This window comes from Gossypium hirsutum, chromosome D03 (assembly GCF_007990345.1).
Source record: "Gossypium hirsutum isolate 1008001.06 chromosome D03, Gossypium_hirsutum_v2.1, whole genome shotgun sequence".
NCBI lineage: Eukaryota > Viridiplantae > Streptophyta > Magnoliopsida > Malvales > Malvaceae > Gossypium > Gossypium hirsutum.
In genome coordinates, this window is record NC_053439.1 from 33,791,604 (window position 1) to 33,810,386 (window position 18,783).

At 32.2% G+C, this 18,783-nt stretch overlaps 1 protein-coding gene across 3 annotated transcripts; it reads right to left on the reverse strand.

Annotated features, from left to right (window-relative positions):
• Positions 1 to 5,124: 5,124 nt before the first annotated feature.
• Positions 5,125 to 9,627, reverse strand: LOC107950761 (mitochondrial inner membrane protein OXA1). Of its 3 annotated transcripts, XM_041089985.1 has the most exons (11): positions 9,422 to 9,627; positions 8,713 to 9,241; positions 8,163 to 8,253; positions 7,565 to 7,612; positions 7,327 to 7,385; positions 7,131 to 7,206; positions 6,898 to 7,029; positions 6,690 to 6,797; positions 6,332 to 6,386; positions 5,968 to 6,226; positions 5,125 to 5,579 (listed from the first exon to the last, which is right to left on the reverse strand). In XM_041089985.1, exons 2-11 carry the CDS (start codon positions 9,216 to 9,218, stop codon positions 5,516 to 5,518), a joined length of 1,398 nt encoding a protein of 465 aa, XP_040945919.1. In that variant the 5' UTR covers positions 9,219 to 9,241; positions 9,422 to 9,627; the 3' UTR covers positions 5,125 to 5,515. The 3 variants fall into 3 exon arrangements, with proteins under 3 accessions (XP_040945919.1, XP_016741206.2, XP_016741207.2); XM_016885717.2 differs by lacking the exon at positions 5,125 to 5,579 and having other exon boundaries at positions 5,723 to 6,226; XM_016885718.2 differs by lacking the exon at positions 5,125 to 5,579 and having other exon boundaries at positions 5,723 to 6,226; positions 9,377 to 9,616.
• Between the last annotated feature and the right edge of the window lie 9,156 nt (positions 9,628 to 18,783).

Here is an 18,783-nt window from a genome sequence, read left to right on the forward strand (position 1 = left end):
ATTGTGTGATTGTTGTAGGAAAGTCCAAAAGGCTAGTCATATAACTACAATAGGGCTGTTCGTTTGCCAAGAAGAATCAAATGCTGTCACATTCAATTGGTTGTCCAGTTTTGGCATAAAAGAGTGTGCATTTGGTCACTTAATTGCTGGTGCATATTTGGAAGATTTTTGGGGATATTGAAACACTCAAAGCTTATTATGGTGACTGTTCAAATGGACCAAGAGTGACTCTTCAAGTCTGATCAGTTTCATGCATTCAAAGCTGGTTATGGTGTCAATTAAGAGATGAATACACAAGCATTAAGACATTTGGTTAAGGGGAAAATGAAGGGACATTAAGCAACACATTTAATGGACCATTAAGCCTTCATCAAGTGAAGAGGCGTGACTTTTCAACTATGCATGAATCAAGTGAAAAGACATGACTTTTTGGCTGCCTATTAAGAGTTATAACCGAATTTTAATATTTTGTTAATAGCTGGTATGAATGTTGAATTTGAATTAGTCATAATAATGCCTATAAATAGATTGTAAGAAACATTGTTTGAAAACCTTTTGATAAATTTATGAAATATTTTAGACTTTGTGAGTTTTTCACTCTTATTGTTCTTGGTGATTTGATCTGACTTATCTAGCATTACTAGTGGCGTCATCCTATCTCTGTTCTTGAACTTATCACTTTCAAGTGTGGCGTTCACCTATACCGTAGGTTCCTATCTCCCTAGATAACGGGTCTCGGTCCTATCCAGCTATCCATTCTCCACTTTAAGACTTATACGAATTGGGTCCTAATCATTATTATGGGTTCGTTCGTGTTTTAAGATCATTATATCCATCTTCTAACATTTTCAACTTTGTTTATCCGCTGCCAAACAACTATCTTTTTATAACTTAGCCATTTTGTTAATCCGAAAATGAGAATTATTTAATTTGACGATCGGGCAATCAATGATTCAATTACTCCCGTAAGCGAGTTCGTATTAGGAAGACAAGAGGTTTGAAACAACCAGATACTGGATTGAAGAAGCCCCAATGAGAGTAGAAGAACTGGTAATAGAGGGCAGAAGGCAAATGCAATGGGGAGGAAATGATAGAATTATGAAATAAAAAGGGGATAAAACAAGAAGTTACAAAAAGATCATCGGAGTGGAAAAGCAATCAGGACCAATAGGAGATCATCGGAGTGGAAGGTTGCAAAAGTTGAATGTTACTGGAAATAATCACTGATTGAATCGGTTGTAGGAAGAAATGGGAACTGTTCAGTTACCCTCTACTGAAGACTTAGGTGTTTTGTTATTTTTATTTTAGGTTTTCTTTTATAATTTGTTTGATTTAACTCGTGTAGCCGTTAGATTTCTCAATTAGGGTGAGCCAATTAGGTGAATTTGCATTTATTGCTTTGATAGAGGGCGTAAAGAAAAGTTTCATTTATTAATGAATCAATGGATTATCAATAGTGATTGCAAATATAATACATATCCTAAATTAATGAGTTGAAATTCAAATATAAAAATAGAGCGATATATTATTTTAATATTTTTATAAGAAAATATCATTAATAAATAAACGAGTCATAAAAAAGTCAATAAATGAGCTTATAAACGAGCCAATAAACAAGCTTTTCATTGTTCGTGAACATAAACGAACCGAACACACCTTTGTTCGTGTTAGTTCGTTTATGAAACGAATATAAAAATTTTGTTCATACTCGTTTATTTAGCTTAATAAATGAATATAAATAAATATTATACGAACGGTTCACGAACAGTTCATCGAACGTTCTGTTCATTTACACTCCTGACAATGGGTGATTTACAAATGAGGGGGAGACTCTTTATTTATAGTTGTGCTCCCTCAAATCCAACGGTCTAGCTAAATTTACATTGACGGACAAGATGAAGCATATCCTTACAATTAAGGGATTTATAAGATTACACAATCAAATCTAATCTAATTTTATCAGATTTTATTCCCTCCAATCTTCTAAGATTAATTTTCCTTTTTACCAAGGTACCCTAATTTACCATATATGCTTCATTGGGCCACTTAAGCTTCAAATATACAAGTTTCTCTATAAGTTCTTTGAATCAGATCAGTTCTCGTGGCTCAAGTGAGCCCTATCTAATCGATGGACTTCCATGAGACTCATTTTGTGTAATAGTCACGGGTTTCAAACAACGGCCCATGACACTAGAGGGTGGTCACATCTAGCCCATACCCTAATTTGGGCCTATGTTGGGCTCTATTAGAAAGGTAATCATAAGATAAGAGACATGTTTTAAGCTCTCATCCATATATAAATATCCCTTCCTAGAGGAAGGGTGGGTAAGAAAAAGAAACATAGTATTGATACTTTGCTCAAATCCAACCTTTGCCTTCTCAAACCCTCATTTGAATAGTCCTTCACATCACCTACAATGTGAATCACCCTTATTTTAATGGCTCTTTGCACCGCCTTACAATGTGAACCACCCTCATTATATCATTTAATGTTTTTTTTAACATTAGTGATTACAAGGAAAAAAATATTAGTTGAGTTAAAAGTTTCTTTAGAACAAAATATATATACCTTAAGGGTGTGTTTGAGTGAGAAATTTGTAGGAAAGATTTCATTTGTATTAAGGTTATTAAAGTTCTAAAAATGAATTTATTTGTATGGGGAGATATATTAGAGAATTTTAAAATTTGAGAGTAATTTCGAGGGGATTGTAATAGCTCAATTTCATTTCCAAAGTCCAACCAAATAAGTAGTTTTTCAAAATTCATCAAGAATTTTATTTGATTTAATGCACATGGTCCTACTATAAGATAATTTTTGTTGATACATATAAGATAATAAATTTAAACTTCAAATTTCATTTTTATTTAATTATAACATATAATATATTATTTTATTTTATGAAAACTATTTATAAAATTTTAAAAATATTATTTATATTATAATTTTTTTAAAATTGTAAAATTTTAATAACCTAAATTTTCATAAATCAAATATTTATGGAAACAAAAAAATTACCAATTTTAACTTTTCTGAAACGATGGATTCTAAAATTTTAACATTTTAAAAATCTCAAAGGTAAACGCACTCTAAATTTACATATTAATTATATATATATATATATATGTGTGTGTTCATCTTTCATGTTTATTACATTATTTATATATTTGTTAAACCTGTGGTTTTCGTATCATAAGATTATTACATTGATCACTGAGTCTAAAAAAGAAGATTTTTTGTTTTACAAAAAAAGTTTTAAATTATAAAATAAAAAAAATCATTTTCATTAAATTCAACGTGGGTGGGTCAAATTAATTTTCCAGAAGTGGCAATCAGTTGCCTTTGCAAGAAAAGGAAGTTTTGATTTTGTCCAATATAGCCCTTACCTATATACCCAACCCATTAATTAAATTTTCTTTTGGGATGAAACTTTCAACTTTTATTTCTAAATTAACATAACACCAATCCCTTCTTAAGTTCAATTAATAATAATTTTAATCCTCTATGTTTATATATTCAAAGTAAATATTGACAGAATGTATAAATTTATTAAGTCAAGATGAAATTGAGAAATATGTAAATTTTAAGAAGATATATACAAGTCCTTGCTTTCGAACAAATTAAAGTTTATTTGAGAATTGTAAATAAAATGGAGTGAAGGATTAAATAACAAAATGTTGGATTGTTCATTGTTGCAATGACGAAAGTTTGCCATCACAGTTGGTTTAAAAGGTTGTAGTTAGCGTTATTGAACCGGTCACGGAACTTGCTAGGTCAACTAACGTTAAAAATGCAAATAGCATGACAACCCTGAAACCTTTCCTAACACGTCTGTGGACCAACGTTTAGATGTCTACGCAAATGAGAATGAATTCATCCACTCATTTTTTTGTTATATAATTATATTCGGATCTTGAGGTTTAGTAAAATTTTAAAAATTTAGGAATTTAATGAAAATTTAAAAAACAAACAAACCAACTAGGATCTAATTAAATTTTTTTATGAGACTAATAAGAATCTTCAAAAATTTTAACATTTGAGGAACCAAAACGTCCTAAACTTCTATAACGATCCGCTTAAATTAATTTAATCCCTCTATAATATCAATAGAGAAAATAAATATTTATATCAAACAAAGTGCATGATTTACTTATCCCTTTCAAAAACAAGCAAAAGAAAAGAATTTTTCATATTCCTACCCATAACCTTCAAGTCTTAAATTATGGAATCAGTAACCTCTTGCTCAAATTTATATCCTCTTAATTAGTATAAGACCAGCTGCATTAAAACATGAGTGGAGTTTATAGTGTTAACCAGTTACCATCTCTTTTTAACATGATAGGAAAAAGAAGTTAATGCAGAATTGCAATAATACCTATAGAGTTATGGACAAACACAGAAGAAAAGGGCAGAATATTGTTCTATTTAATGCTGAACTGTATTTGACGTCCATTAATGTATATGTTATTAAACTATATGTCTTCGTTAATCCTTAAGTACGTTGAACGTTAGTTAAACAGATACACCTAACCCCCCCCCCCCTTAGATTAGTCAATATGCTGTGAACAATAACCTCCAAAATCCCAGGGTCCGAAGAAAAATTCTAAAAATAACACACTGTCAGTTTGTTTCTATGGCCCCAAATTAATGAGCCATATATGAAGCCAATTCTTATAAGATATAACAACAAGTGTGGAAATGAATGGCATTTCAACGCTTCTCACATTATCTTGTTTTTCTTCCTTCCCTTTACTTGTTTCTCTAAAATGATGATGTGCTTTGTTGGGTCCGCAGGTAATGAGAGTGAGTTGGAAAGCTGAATACCAATGGATAGTAGAACTCACATATCTTTAAAAAGACTGTTTAATTGATCCAAAACCTAAAATTTACAATGATTTATCTATTCTATTAGGGAAAACAAATTTGATGTAATTCAATAGCACAAGAATTAAGTTGCGAGAGTGGAATTGAGTCTGAAAAATTAATGTATTTTGCATATAACACCTACATTTAGTCAAACTACAAATAATTTAACTGATTGAAGTTAAATCTAAATTCGTTATTTTTGATTAAGTGAAATCCACTTTTTACTCAACTTACTTTATTTTATTTTATTTTTTCCTAAGAATTTATTGAATTTTAAGACATACGCTGTACAATAAAAAAAATATTATTAAGAACAATGCATAACACGTTCAACTCGTATTTTGGAAGTGCAATATTTGCCCCAACATGTGGAACAAATTGATGGAAATAATATGACCTGAAAGCAATATTCATTTATGAGCTTGTTAAGGGAAACTGTTAAATAAGCCCGGATTAGCTATTGTTTTGAAAACTTATATACAAAAGAATGTGGATAAAGAGGGAAAAGGGGAAGTGGTAATACCTTAGCGAAGCTGGATGGGCCGCTATTGGCAATATTTGGTCCAGTGACTGTCAGTCATTTCTATCTATATTTTGTTTTTCTTCAATTTTCATCCAAAGGTACTTAGTGGGCTTTCTTCAATTTTTGTTTTAATACTTGTTTGGTTGAGTTGAAGCCACTCCATTGTTTATACAGTAGACATGAAAATGGTGACTGCAAATAGGTATAGTCGTTAACATCTGGCTTGGTACTGAGTTTTTCTTTTAAAACATTTTTAATAATACTCAAAAGTTAGCACCCGTGATAAAAAAAAACTAATAAATTTTAAATACATTAAATGCAAACAAAAGAACAAATGGACAGAATAATATTCCTTGTAATGTTAACTGTATTTGAAGCCCCTCAATGTTGTGAATACATTCATTACCAGTAGAAACCAAAAGCACCCAAACTATGGGGAGAAGGAAAATTTCTAAAACTACTCAATTTCATAAAACAATTCAGTGTCAGTTTGTTTCTATGGCCCTATATGAAGCAAATTCCTAATACATATATGGAAATTAATGGCATTTCAACATTTTAGGAAGGAAGCTTTTCTCACCTCTTCTTGTTTTTCTTCCTTCCCTTTAATTGTCTCTCTAAAATTTTAATCCTCTGATCCATGGTTGAAGACGACGATATTTTTTTATGCGATGCTTTAGTTGGTTCATCAGGTGGTGAGGTAGACTGATGTGATGCTGTTCTTTCGGGTTGTTTGAAAGCTGAATACAGATTGATAGAAGGCTGCGGTGTGGTACCAGCCGGAGGCTTAGGTATTAGCGGAACACCTACAGCCGCCTTCACCCCAGGAGCCTTAAGCACTGCAAAAGTAAAATTTTGAATGGAAAATATACAAAGAACTACAGAGAAATCTTGAGAAGATAAAACTTAAAATTGATCGGAAATGTAAAGTTTTAAGGACTTACCTAGTCCATAGGCGAGGGAAAATACATTTGATGTAATCCAATAACAGAAAATGGCCTGTGGACACAAATGAGATGGAAGTTAACATCATTGTCGTCGTCATCATCATCATTATATATCTGCAAATAATATCGTCCTCCTTTTTGGGTTTGGCTAAAAATTTCAGGATTTATATGAGATACAAAGAGCTCCTAAAGAACTTGTTAGAGTAGGCAATGCAAATCAATTTTATGAGCTTGTTAAAGGAAACTAGAATGTAAACCCAGATTATTTGTATGGCAAGTAAAATTCTTAAAATATTGTTTTGACAACTGATATTCGAAAAAAAGTGCAGAAACTGGAAGATGGAAGTGGAAATACCTTTGAGAAATTCATGGTCAATGGAACCGATAGAGCAGCAAAGACTCTAGCAACATTTTTTGTAGTTCCAGAAGAAGGATTCCCCTCCGTACCTTCTAGCATGTTGCACTGAGGGCATCAAGCATTTAATTAAAACCGAGTTGATGATAGAAAGGCATACTCTATACCTCTCAATGCATTCATTTTATCTACAAAAATAGAAGCTTACCTCCACTGTTATCCAAAATGTCAGAGCCGTCAAAACTGGAAAGATGCATAAACTATCTGGTGTACTGAGATCTATAAACCAATAAGCTCCACCGGATTTAAATGATGGCATTTTCTCAGCCATATTCGAAATCTGAGGGTGAAAGACAAGTCTAAATCTGAATGTACTACATTCAATTCTACAACCAAACTAGTAATCTTTACAGAACCTTTAAAAAAAACGATTTATCTTACGCCTAAAAAAAAGCTGATAAAGATTGGCATCTGAATAAAGAACCCTTTCAGTGGAGTAAAAGGAGTTACACCATATCTGCAATTATTAAAATGAAAAAACATTTAAATGATTTTAGTGATTCAATCATGGAACCAAGGGCTATGCAACATGTACTCTAAACAGGTAAATGAGCTGTCCTACTGGAAAAGTTCTTACTCCTTGAAAAGCTTTTGCATTTCATTTTGACCTTCAGCTACTGCCTGGGGATCCATACCCTGCAGAAAATAGGTAGAAACTTTTAAGTTTTATTTCAAGCTATTGTAAAAGAAACAAGAACATCCATGGAATCTGAAAATGCTCTAGGATTATGCACAAAATCAGATACCGGAATGCTATCCACAAAGTAGATTGTTCAAAATAATAACACAAATCACAGAAAAAGCTGGCACCAGACCGTTCTTTGCATGCGCTCCTTGATTTCCTCCAATCGTGGCCTAAGTAACTGCAGGATAAAGACAGCAGAGAAAAATTCAAATGAACAGATTTTCCCATTAATGAAGGTATGAAAAATAAAAAAGAACAGTCTCTAAGCTACAAAACTGAAGTCACATTCGAGGAGAAAGAATATCTGAGAGAGAATATAAGTTTCCTTTCTTTGTTCTTACACATGTCAAAATTCAGTAATAATCAATGGATACTGTTGCATTCATACTAGGAAAAGTTGAATTTTTTTAAGTGGCAAAAATGTACAGATCATGCAGAGGCATATTATATCTTCTAGAATTAGATGAATAAGATAAGGATGTTCAGTTCTTTCTTTTCCCATTTTACCACTAACAAGGTACAAAGGCAAGATGCCACATGCTGAAATCATCCAAATGTGAATCATCCAGTATTTGCATATTATCAAGTTGTGGCTTCATATACATGGTAATCACAAAAGTAATGTCTAGTACATAGACTTAGGGCTATGAATAAAATAAGTGAAGAACAAAGGGCATGCTACAAGGTAAAAGAACATGACAAGAAAAAGAAGCAGAAACATCACACACCGTCATTTTTGCAGTAGCTTTAAGTTGACTTATCAAAAACGGAAGAGTTAAACCTCGAACCAAAAGTGTTGTCACAACTATGGAACTCCACCTGAAACAAATAGGAAGCCTATAGTGTTAAAAAGATTAAAAGAAAGGTTTGATTTTCAACATTGCACGCTATCAAAACATGGAGATTAGCATAAACCAAGAAGTCACAAGATACATATCGCATAAGACACACCACGAAGATTCTCATTAAGATTTATTTGTCATCATGTTGCATGTAATAAATTTAATTCAACCATGTGTAAGAGATAATAGCAAACTGGTTTGACTAGAATCTGATAGATTACATATAATGGAGAATGGAGATCAGTGTTTCATAGATCGAAGTCCTTATATTTATAGCACTGATAGTTTATGCTTGCCACCCTTTTGGCCATTTGAAATATTGATCAGGTAGATAGTTTAAATCATCAGATTTGAATCCAATTCATAGTGCATTCCATTCGTTCTTGGTACATTTACATAAATACAAAAAAACTAAATAATTACAAGCAGGAATTACCAGTTCAAGCCAGTAGAAGAATGAACTGCATCGATAACGTACTGTATGGCAGCAACGGGTAACGCAGAATCAGCAGCAGCAACAGCAACCTCATTCACAGCAGGAGCCTGCGAAGCCACTGCTTCGAAAGAACTATCCTTAAGAGCTTCCGAAATATCGGTCATAAGCCCAATCCTATCTGCCCCATCAGTCATAAACTCAATCTTATCTGCCCCATCATTATCTGTAGTCGACATATACCGAAAAAACGACACACCAGTGCTAGGAATGAGAGATAGTTTGGAACATCTTCTATCTTGAAACAACACACCAAAGCCTGATGATGAATTACTAAACCCAGTTCCAAAAGATCTTTGTTGAAACAAATTGCTAGGTTTTGGCTGAGAGTAGGACTCGTTTAAAGGATGATTTTTACGGTCATCTTCATGGACAATGTAGGCAAATGACGGTTGACATCGTCTAGCGATTAGGGTTGCTCTCCTGGAAAGGCTACGCCTAAACGCCATTGATACAAAGAATAGAAATTCCTCTAACAAAAGAAAGGGTACGATCAAATTAAAACCATTAGCAAAGCAAGATAAATGCAGCTAAAATAATATTAAAAACCAAAGCCTCGAGATTCATTTCTAGCAAATAGAACTAAATCACTAAGAAGAGGCCATACAGTGAGATTTTCTGAAGCTAAAATCTGGGAGTTCAAAGAGAGTACCGCAAGTAAGAAGCAAAAACTCAGGGTTTCATTCACATCACAGTGCTGAGTTCGAAAGAGAAAAAGTCTTGTTAAGTGCAGAAACCAACAAGGTGCACTTCGAAACTCGAAACAGAACAGTGATCAACTCCCCTGTATTTACTTCTCCGTACAGCTCTTTTGTTTCGCCCAGTACCTGTTTTTTCTTTTTTGTGTAAATTCCATCCATTTGTAGCGAACAGAATGGGTCACCATTGAGAATACTGGGTCTAGCTTAGCCCACTTGGAGACTGACAGTCATTCCCACTATTTTTTTCCTTGGGTTTATTCATGATTTGACCCTTGAATTATCCCCTTTTTATACATTGATACCTAAAGATTTTTTACCCAATTTTAGTGATTGTTACTCAATTGTACTTTTTACCCCTGAAGCTAATGATGTTGAAAAAGTAGTGGCCAATGAAAACACATCAAATAATCGATGCCAACTTTGATAGTATTGACTACCGTTGACCATAATATTTATTAATTCAAAAGATTGTACAAGGAGGATCCTCAGGGAAACCAAAGAGGTGACTTAGCCTCCCAAAACTTTGGGAAATTACCATTAAGCCCTTTAAATTTTAATTAAGCCTCCCAATATTCTGTAAATTCTCCTCAAGTCTCTTTAATATTTATTTTATAAATTTTAATTAATTCTCCCAAAATTTTTAAAAAATCTTATTAAGTTTTTATAATTTTTAATTGAAGTTGTCAAAATTTTTGAAAATGTTCATTAAGCCCTCTAAAATTCTAAAAGATTTAATTAGCTTCCAGAACATAATGTGTATCTTGATTCTTAATATATCATTCTATAATCATACTAATTCATAATATCTTTAATTATATTTATATGAATGCAAGAGAAAGATGTTAGTTTTAACACTTTAATTTGCATTGGTTGTCTGAAATTTAGTAATTGTGGAGAATGGAAATACAAAATCAGAGAACCAATGTAAAATCATAAAACAGTGGGGGTGTTGCGACATTTTAATTTCAGCCACTCATTGATGCAAAGGGCATGAAAACAATGCTCACAGTTTGGAATGGTCCTTAACTTTTCATTATCTTGGTATTCCCAAAGACATGTTGATCAAGTGTTATCACTAGGCCCTGGTAATTGCCGGGTTTCACTAAGCAAAATCACCGGATAGGCATCAATACTTGGTCCATCAAGTCCTTTCTAATAATTGTTAGACTTCCTTCCGAGTTGAAACACAAGCCCTATGATGCATAACAGGGGTATTTCCTCTCTGAAAACTATACCCATTTTAGCACTTGCCATACCAGAGCTCCGATGTCACTCTTGAACATGCAATTCCCACAGCTGTGTTCACAAGACGTGCAATCGGGTTCATGCCATGTCAATCTCATACCATACTTAGGATCCGAAGCAGGAACTAAAACGCTAGCTATCTTCCTACACGTCCATAATAAAGATGCGTACATATCAAGACGATTCATGGAATGGCCATCACAGAGAAAGTTTCGCCACTAAGACAAGAAATGTACCTTAATTGGGGAAGTTGTTTTGATATTGCACCATTTGAGCAATTTTGAAACACATAGTTTTCAGCATATTGAGGCTCAAAAGGAGTACAAGAGGGGTTCATACCCTTAAGGAGATGTCTTGGGCGGCAATAATTAGGGTCATTGATACAAATAATCGATATTTTCGACTATGAATTGACCAGAAAATGGAAGGGTGAGAACTGCTTTAGGTTGATTTTTGCATGAGAGATCAAAACGGGGATAAAGATCAAGTTGGTTGCTAAGACGAAAAGGGAAGCGAATCCGTTGATCACCACAAGAAACAGGGCAAATTCCAGTACTTGTTGACGGTTGAAAAGAGAGGAAAACGAAGGAGAAGAGTACGAAGAAGAAGATTTGAAAAATACGGAAATTCTGTTTGCTTTTCAAGCTTTCATGAATGGTAAATACAAACAGAAACGTTAGAAGATGTCAATTTTTGCTCTAAAGAAAAATGAGACATAGGACAAGAAGAAGAGTTCAAAGATGTCATTTTCATGCTTATTGTGAACTCGGCAGGCAAAAGAATATACTATCTATGATGTTTTCTTTGAAATTTCCTTGAAATAGTAATAATTTAAAATGGTTCTTGGTATATTAGTAACTAACATTTGTATTAATGAGTGAATGGTGATCAACTAGACAAGATTGAAGCAGGCTCCTCAAACTAATAGCTGACTTTTGGAAAATATTTGAAGGAGTTTAAGCCGCCCTATCGCTTATGCAGTTGATATGAAAATGGTGGTTGCAGCTCGGCATAGTTCTTAAAATCTCTTTGGTTCAGTACTCCCACGTTGTCATTGCTTTCCCAATGGCCGGCTTTGATGAAGTGAAGTTACAGGGTATGTTCGTAGGGGAGTAATCGAGCTAAACTGAGTTCAAATACTGTCGAGCTTGAGCTCAACTCGAAATTTGGATCTTAATAGTCAGCTCAAGCTCAATCGAACATTTGTTTTTAAACTCAAGCATGACTTGAGATATAATGGAGCTCGATCTCAATAAGCTCATTACCAATTTTTGTACTCCGGTTCGATAATTAAACTTAGGGTTAATAATATATATTAAGTGTAATAATGTGATTTAATAATATAAAAATATGAAAAACTCGATAAGGCTTGCAAGCTATTCGAGTAAAGTATTACTAAGTTTAAATTTGGCTCGATCAACTGCTCGATCTTGACTCAATAATTATTGAATTGAGTTCAAATCTCTTTTGAGCAGAACTCGAATAACTTATGAACACTAATATTTCATTTACACCTTAATTGTGATAGAAATTTAATAAAGAATTTTAACAAGGTTAACAATTTTTAAAATATACGTTAAGGTTTTAATTAGAATAAAATATTTAGACAAATTAATGGCATTGCAAAAGTTGAGGTATCAAATTATGTCAAATATTAAAGCATAAATATTAAATCTCAAATTTGAACAAAGAATAGTAACCACAACTTAAATTTGTCTATTGCTATATAACCTTAAAACAAGTAGAGGGATCAAAATTGAAATTTAACAATTATCTTATACAGTATAAATTCTAGATTTTGGTATTTTGACCTTTTTCATTAACCAATTTGTTAATTCCAAGTTCAGAAATTCTAGATTTTGGTATTGGAAGTATTTTTTCATAAATCCAATTGTCTTACTTCACATGTATACACAAAGTTGCAACATGCTGTAAAATTGTAACTGCTTTCAACATTAAGGCGATGGCAGGTTCTTTAGGATGAGATGGATCATTTTGTTACCAACTTGCAATAGTTTATCATGTTTGAAGTCTTGGAGATGTCATGGTCCAATTTTTCCAATGATATGGAAGTAGCAAAAGATCTTGATGATCTACTAGCAGCATATGAGAAGTACCTCCACTCAATTGTACAAAAATCACTCATGGGTGAAAGATCTCAAACCCTTTAGAAGTCATTGTCTGTCCTTTTTGACCTTATACTGCAATTTAGAAGTCATGCAAATCGGTTATATGAAGGAATTCATGAGTTACAAGCGAGGGTTTCTTAATTCAGTTGCCTGTTCAACTTGTAGATTTGAAATTCCTCCTTTTCCGGTTAGATTTCACTAAATTTTATACTCGACAACATGCTACCATATAAAGCTATCAACACGTATGGATTTAAGGAGTTGCTGCTCAAATTTGAGACATAAATGAAGTTATTCAATTAACTAATTTCATTTTCACAATGCTCCCACTTGAATGAACAATCTCCTGGACACCTGGTGAACATTTAGACTGACCAATTTGTACAACATCTCTTTGTTTTTAGGTAAGACAACTTGTACTATTCTATCAATTGTGTTCTATATTTTTACAGGTATCTGACGCTATATGTTATATTTCAGATGTCTTTCGGATGGCTTGTTTGGAATGTTGCATTTGATTTGAAGGTATTCTTATGATTTTGTTTATGGTGTTTATGTAGTACTGTACAAGTTTTGGATATGATAGTCCAAGGTTATTGGTGTTTTCTTACAGCTCTTACTGCTGATATGTCCAAAGGTTGTATATTTGTACCATATTTCTACATTTGTTAATTGATGTGCAATTCATGGTACATGTTTGATTTTTATCTCTCTTATTTTAACTTAACCATTTCTTGTGCTATACCTTTGAGGACTTTATTGTGGCATTAAGATATGGCTTTTATCTGGTTTTTGATGCAAAGCCTGATTCTTTTTATTTTTTTTTTGTATTGGTTGCAAGTTTGGTTCACACTGCAATGCAAAGTGCGTGGCTCAATGCATGTGAACAAGAAAGTTTTACTCTTTTTCATAATTTTCTACTATAAGGGACCATTAACCTACTTGTAATAGCTATCCATTTTCATGTTCCTTTTCAATTTCTGCATGGGATAGAAATCAGTAGGTACTAGAATTTTGAAGTTCAAAGTATGACTAGCAATCTGGAAAGAACCTTTTACAATTTTATTTTTAGGTAGTAGGAAATTAATAATATTTAAATGTAACCAAGATTTTATTGTCTTGAGAGGGATGACATGTGTTTCTATTCATTATTTTGCTGTGTTCCGCTGTGGAACACAAATAGATTATATATTCAGTAGTTTTGGATTATTTACACAATGCTCATGTCATGTGAACCTATTCCTCAGCCATGATCTTAATTTTGTATGTTCCCTCCCTAAAACTACTTTAGCTGCAAATGGCTTTTCAAAAGAGCAAAATCTACATTACCAATGATGTTAATAACATGAGGTGGTTGGGTTTTTACCATGTCAAAGTGAAAATTCTTATTCTCATGGCTTATCATTATGGTTTCACCCATTGATAAGCAATAATTTTCAGATTTGAGATGCCAAGGAAGTCAATGGGGTATGAGGTGAATTGAAATCCTTTGTCCCTTCTGCTTGCTCCTATTCCTGCCCCACTAATCTAATTGGTCTATGTGTCATATTGAATTTTATATTTTTACTTCTTGTTAACGTTTTGAACTCTTTTTCTTTTCCACCTCAAGTTTCATTTACTTTTTTCTTTCTTTTTTTTTCCTGCCAACTATTTGTTCTCTGATTTCTCATGGTAAAGTGTATTATTGAAGGAGTTAGTACTGATTTATTTATTTATTGGGTTAGTACTGATTTATTTATTTATTTATTTTTATGCTTGTTTTCAAGTCCTTATTTGAGTAGAATTTCTTGCATATTCTTTCAAGTTTTGACCTTCTAATTTCTAATTTTATAGGTTTTTATATTTATTTATTGGAGTAGGTGCGATTCTATTTTCTACTGTTTTGGTTGTATTAGCACTGCAACAAGGAATTTATGTTGCTTGACTTGTGTATCCTAATTTCTTCCTTCCGGTTTTACATGTTTTGACCATATGATAACACTTCAGCTTGGTATTCTCAGAAATTAAGAGGGCATTCTGCGTTGGATTATTCAAAAGTACACATAATTTGACATCGTAGTACGAATAAATGAAACTTGGGGAAATAAGATGGGAAATTCGGTTTATATACATATATTACATAGTAGAGATTAAGCATCGTGAAAATTTAATCAGATAACCAACAAACCAAATCATGAATTATTGCAGACTTTTACTTGGTGGGAAGAGGATGTTGGCATGGTGTAGTTGAGTAGCCGGATGATAGCTAACAATGATACATCTGCGCATAAATGGCGAAATTCGATGATGCACAGAACAAATTTTCCTTATATATTTCTTTTAAACCTTTTCGTTCACATTTCCCTATAACCAAGCCCGTTCTTTACACGAATTAGAGTAAGTAACATAGAATTTGTTTTTTGTGTTTCTTGTTATCTCCTTGATTCAGACAATATTGAGGAAGAAAAGTAAAATTCAAGGTTGTTCATATCGCTTGTTGTAAACCGCAATCTATTTAATGTTAAATTTGAATTTTTTTACTAATGAAACAACATTTTATGCCATAAACTTAACCTCCTATTCTAGCAGATATAGTGCAAGTGGCTGTGGTTTGAAGGTTTCAATATCATAATAAACCATGCAAATGCACTACTCTAACCATGTGTTTGTTGTGTCAACTATAATGGAGATAACTTGAGAAGCAGTGGATTCAAATAATAGTGTATTATTTTAAAATGTAGTAAATAAAATATTTTAAATATTTTAATATAATTTAATATAAAATAATTATATTAAGAATGTTATTAAATTATATATTATTTTAATTAAACTATATTTAATAATAATATTATTAAAATTTTATAACAATAATCATCTCCCTAAAAAAATTTATGCTAAGGGTACTCTGGTTATTTTAGCTTTTTTTCTTATGTTATTACAAATTTATTCTATTCAACCAAACACAAGAATACTATTACAGTTCTATTCCATTACATTCAACCAAATAATTGAATTACTGATTACAACTCTATTCCGTTACAGTTACATTCTATTACAGCTTTATTCCATTATAGCCCTATTTCATTTCAATGAACCAAACGTGACGTAAGTTTTATATATAGTTTCGAGCTGGCATGTACACTTGATATCGATATCTCTAGTTATTTTTACGTAAATGCAAGGAAAATACCTTAGTTTGAACACTTTATATTTATATCGTTGAAATTCAATAGTTATGGAAACAGCAAACCATAAAATTACGCACGCTGGATTAATTTAATCCTATATATTATGATGGAACAGTGGAATGAAATTTATCAGTAGTGTTACGACATATTGGACAAGCAGGCATTTAATTTCGACCACTCATCAACATGGAAATAATGATCGGAATAGTCCTTAATTTTTCATGAGCTTGGTATTTACGAAGGCATATTGAGCAAGTATTGCCACTAGGCCTCGGTAATCGCCGGCTTTCGCCAAGCAAGGTTACTGGATAGGAATCGATACTTGGTCCATCAAGCCCTATGGCATCAGCAGCAGCTGATCAACGTGGGACGACGACTGGAACGGAGATTTCCAGGTTATGGTGTTGATGCTCAATTTAAATATTGTTAGCCTTCTTCCGGAGATGGCACACAAACCCTAGGATGCATCAGAGGGATATTCCCACTCCAAAAATTAAGCAGAGTTTAGCTTTTCTTGAAATTCCTGTAAAAGTGAAAAGAATAATATTTAGTTACTAGTGTAATAATACAAGACAATGTGCTATTTCACGTCGATGTTTTGGCTTAAATGATTGGTGTATAATTCTAAATAATTTTTACTTGAATGTGCAAAATAAATAAACAATTGTATGAACAGAGTAAAAAGAATTGAGGTTAAATTTTTGTATTAGTCCATATATCATATGCAAGTTACGTATTTAATCCTTGTACTCTAATTTAATCAAATTTAATCTTTGTCTTTTTGAAAATTTAAGCTTCTAGTCATGACTTAAATAGTACTAGTTAAATTCATTAGGTTAAATTCTACTGTTAGTCTCGTATTATGCGTAAATTATGTATTTAGTAATTATTTTCTAATTTAATTATTTTTAGACTATATTATTTGAAATTTTAATGATTGCTAAATTTATTAACTAAAATGGCATGAATTATCTGTTAACATTATGTAAGAATAATAAGTTAATATGACACTACAGTACATATAATAAAATATTTGTTGTGTAAAATTTTGCAAATGATAATATTTTAGTATTTAATGGAACTCGAGAAGTAGTCCATTGGCCGAAAGAGAGTTCACCCATACTCATGAGCAGGGTTCAATCCACAGATTCTCCCGTGTTGGTGGTTAGTGTGAGTCTATGCGAGTTTGAAAATGTATTGTATATAAAAAAACTAATAAATTTAATGATAGATCTATTTTAAATTTTATTTTACTTCTATTTGCGAAGTTTTTTCTTTTCTTTTTTTAAATTTATCGAGAATGAATGAATTAATTTCTAAGTAGCCAAAGTTAAAATTATTTAGGGTGAGCATTTGATCGAATCGAGTGAAAAAAAGATTTAAGTTAATCAAGTTGACGAGTTCTATTTTATCATCTTAACTCGATTTGAACTTTTTTTGAATCGAGTCGAGTGAAATAAAATTCGAGTTAAGTTGAATTGAGTGAAATTGTTCGAGTTAAATTAAAAAATTAAACATGTTAAATTAAAATCTTGTTACAATATAACTAATTCCATATTAGAGCACATAAATTAGAAACCATATATATTTGAAATATTTTTCAAAGCAAAATAAGGAGAAAAAAATACTTTAATATGATAAACTTGAATAGTTAATTAACTTATTTAGGTTCCAAAATTATTATTTTAGAAAAAAATATTTTTTTAACTTTTTTAAATATCCTTTAGAACTTTTTTTAGAATTTTTATTTTTTTAAATTTATAATTTTTTAGAAAATATAAATATTGGAATATTTTGAATTTTAAAAATTATTTTGAATTATTTTGTAATTTTTGTTGAGAGACTAATTTGTTCATTTTTAAAATTTGCAAGGACCAAAAAGATATTTACACAAATCTGTTATTCAAATTATTCGAGTTATTTAAATTGTAAAATTTAACTTGACTCGAACATAAAATTTTAAAAAAAGTAAATAATTCGACTCGATTTTCAAAAATCGATTTTTTTATTACTTTTTCTAATCGAATGAATTTTGCTCCCCTAAAAACCACAGGAGCACTGGATATCCATAGCCGTATCACTCTTGAACATTCAGTTCCCACCGCCAGTTCACAAGACATTCAATCGGGTTCATTCCAAGTTAATCTCATACAGAATCCCAAGCTGGAACTAAAACCCTACCTATCTCCATATACCTCCATAACAATGATCTCTACATATCAAGCTGATTCTCTAAAATGGCCACCACAGAAAAAGTTTCTCCGCTAAGACAAGAGATGTACCTTACTTCGGGAAGTTGTTTCGATATTGCACCATTTGAGCAATTTAGAAACACATAGCTTTCAGGATATTCAAGCTTAAAAGGAGTATCAGAGAGGTTAAGACCCTTAAGGAGACGCCTTGGGGTGCAATAGTTAGGATCGTTGATCCATATACCTTGATACAAATAGACTATGAATTCACCGGTAAATGTAAGGGTGAGAATTGCTTTAGTCTGATTTTTTGCGTGAGAGATTGAAACGAGGATAGCCACAACGATCAGGTTGATTGCTAAGACGAAAAGGGAAGTGAATCCATCGATCCCCACATAAAAAACTGAACAAATTCCAGCGCTTGTTGATGGTTGAAATGATAGTAAAATGGAAACGACTATGAAGAAGATGACTTGGAAAAGTGCCATCTAAAGTGGTGCTAAAGTGAAAGCTATACCAAGATCTTGTTGGATTTTTAAGCTTTCATAATGGTAAGTAAAAACAGAAACGTTAAAAGAAA